Raw genomic sequence first — 2,147 nt, forward strand, 5'->3', positions numbered from 1 at the left:
ACGCGGACCTCTCACTGTTGCGGCCTCTCCCGTTGCGGAGCACAGGCTCCGGACGCGCAGGCTCAGCGGCCATGGCTCATGGGCCCAGCCGCTCCGCGGCATGTGGGATCTTCCCGGACCGGGGCACGAACCAGTATCTCCTGCATTGGCAGGCGGACTCTCAAGCACTGCACCACCAAGGAAGCCCCCCAGTGAGGCCTTGTACGTGGCACTGCATCTGCAGAGGCCTCCATTTCCCCAGAATAACTCATTTCTCTGGGCCGCTTCAAGCTCCCCAGACCTAGCCCAGGGCCGGTTCTACTTGCAGCCCCCCGGGAGACACTCAGGCCCTTTCCCCCCTAACACCTGGGGATTAGTCAGGAGATCCCGTGAAACCCAAGGAGCTCCAGACTCTGACATCTCTTCTTCCTTCAAACTGCAGAAGCTGCCGGGGAAATTCAAGAATTTGTTCCGCAAATTTGAGAACCTGACAGTGAGTGGGTTTTTGCCTCTATTACCTGCCCCTGGACTGGCACCCCAGAGAATTTCTGTGCCCATAAACCTTTTACCTCAAGCTTCCGTTTCAAGGTTTTTAGTGCCTGGGTCTCCCCACCCCTGCCCGCCCTTGCCCACCACGCTGGGAGGGAAGATGGGAGGATCGCTGCTTTGTTATCCCTGGAGGAGAGGGGAGAGCAGTTGAGCCCCAAGCAAGACACCCAAACACACCCCTATCTGATTGGAGATATTTCTAGGGCAGGGGCTGAGGGAGGGAGTGGGGGATGACTTTGGGGTACACTGGGCCTGTCTGTCCCTTTATCTCTCTTCTGTGGAATGCTAGGACCCCTGCAGGAACCACAAAAGCTACCGAGAAGTGATCTCCAAGATGAAACCGCCTGTGATTCCTTTCGTGCCTCTGATCCTCAAAGGTGAGAGTCACTTCCATGCTACGTTCTTCTCTCCACACTCTCCATGCCCCATTCTGACCCTCCGTCCCCTCTGAACTCAGCTCTGTGTGTTCAGCTCTCTCTGAACCCACCTAGAGAGGAGCGCCCCCCAGATTGAGTGCGGTCGGGGGGAGGGGAAGGGCCCTTTGGACCTCCTCTCTTATCCATTTGCTTCTCTCCCCATCCCTAGACCTGACTTTCCTGCACGAGGGGAGTAAGACCCTTGTAGATGGTTTGGTGAACATTGAGAAGCTGGTGAGTGGCACTGCCAACCTCAGTCCCATTGAGTGGGGGAGGGCTGGCATCCTCATCCTCTCCTGGCATCCCCCCTAAAGGTGCCAGCCTTCCTCATGGCACCCAGCTTGCCTGACAGACTCCTGTCTCCCTGGGGGTGTCACTGTGACAACTTGCCCACGGGTGGCAAAACTGACAGGCAGCTCAGGGTTGGGGGGCAACTCTGCCTCCCCCTCACCTGGCGCCCTATTGTACCCCTTCTTTGGTCCATTAGAGACCCTCCAGAGCTGGGGACTGGAGGGAGTTAAACCAAGAGACTTGGAGATTGGAGGAGGGAGAGCATTAGAAGGGGGAGCATCTTTCTGTGCCCTTTTCAGGGCTCATTCCTTGTCATCTCCCAGCATTCAGTGGCCGAAAAAGTGAGGACCGTCCGCGAATACCGGAGCCGGCCCCTTTGTGAGTAACCCACGGCGTTTTGAGAGCGTTGCAGGTAGAGCTTTGACTGAGCCAGGGGGGTTCCTGGGAGAAGTCCCCACTTAAATGTTTATTTCCTTAAATGTGTCATTTCTCCATTCTCTCCTTGGCCTGCCCGGGGGGCCCTCCTGCCCAACATCTGTCCCAATCCACACCCTTCTCCTCTGGCTGGTATGTGTGTAGGGGAAGAAGGGTGGCCAGCACCCTGACTGCCTCCCTGTCTTCACACCCCCAGGCCTTGATATGGAGGCCTCCCCGCATCACCTGCAGACCAAGGCCTACGTGCGCCAGTTCCAGGTCATCGACAACCAGAACCTCCTTTTCGAGCTCTCCTACAAGCTGGAGGCCAATAGTCAGTGAGAACGGAGGCTCTGGCTGGCCCTTCACCAGGGTCCTTGGGCACCTGGCACTCAAGCACTTTGCACGATGTCCCAACCCACGTCTGACCTCTGTCCCCAGGAGCAGGAAGGAGTTGGGTGGACTTAGCCCTGGACTCATAAGCCTGTTCGTCCTGCT

At 57.4% G+C, this 2,147-nt stretch overlaps 1 protein-coding gene across 1 annotated transcript in view; it reads left to right on the forward strand.

Moving 5' to 3' along the window:
• RAPGEFL1 (Rap guanine nucleotide exchange factor like 1) overlaps positions 1 to 1,991 on the forward strand; it is a 9,278-nt gene extending 7,287 nt beyond the window's left edge. Inside the window, exons 10-14 of the mRNA XM_007465189.1 lie at positions 422 to 472; positions 818 to 905; positions 1,114 to 1,178; positions 1,559 to 1,613; positions 1,867 to 1,991. Coding sequence (XP_007465251.1) covers positions 422 to 472; positions 818 to 905; positions 1,114 to 1,178; positions 1,559 to 1,613; positions 1,867 to 1,991 — 384 coding nt within the window. The remainder of the gene's footprint in view (positions 1 to 421; positions 473 to 817; positions 906 to 1,113; positions 1,179 to 1,558; positions 1,614 to 1,866) is intronic.
• The last annotated feature ends 156 nt before the right edge of the window (positions 1,992 to 2,147 follow it).

The sequence above is a fragment of the Lipotes vexillifer genome, unplaced genomic scaffold, assembly GCF_000442215.2.
Source record: "Lipotes vexillifer unplaced genomic scaffold, Lipotes_vexillifer_v1.1 scaffold591, whole genome shotgun sequence".
NCBI classification, from domain to species: domain Eukaryota; kingdom Metazoa; phylum Chordata; class Mammalia; order Artiodactyla; family Lipotidae; genus Lipotes; species Lipotes vexillifer.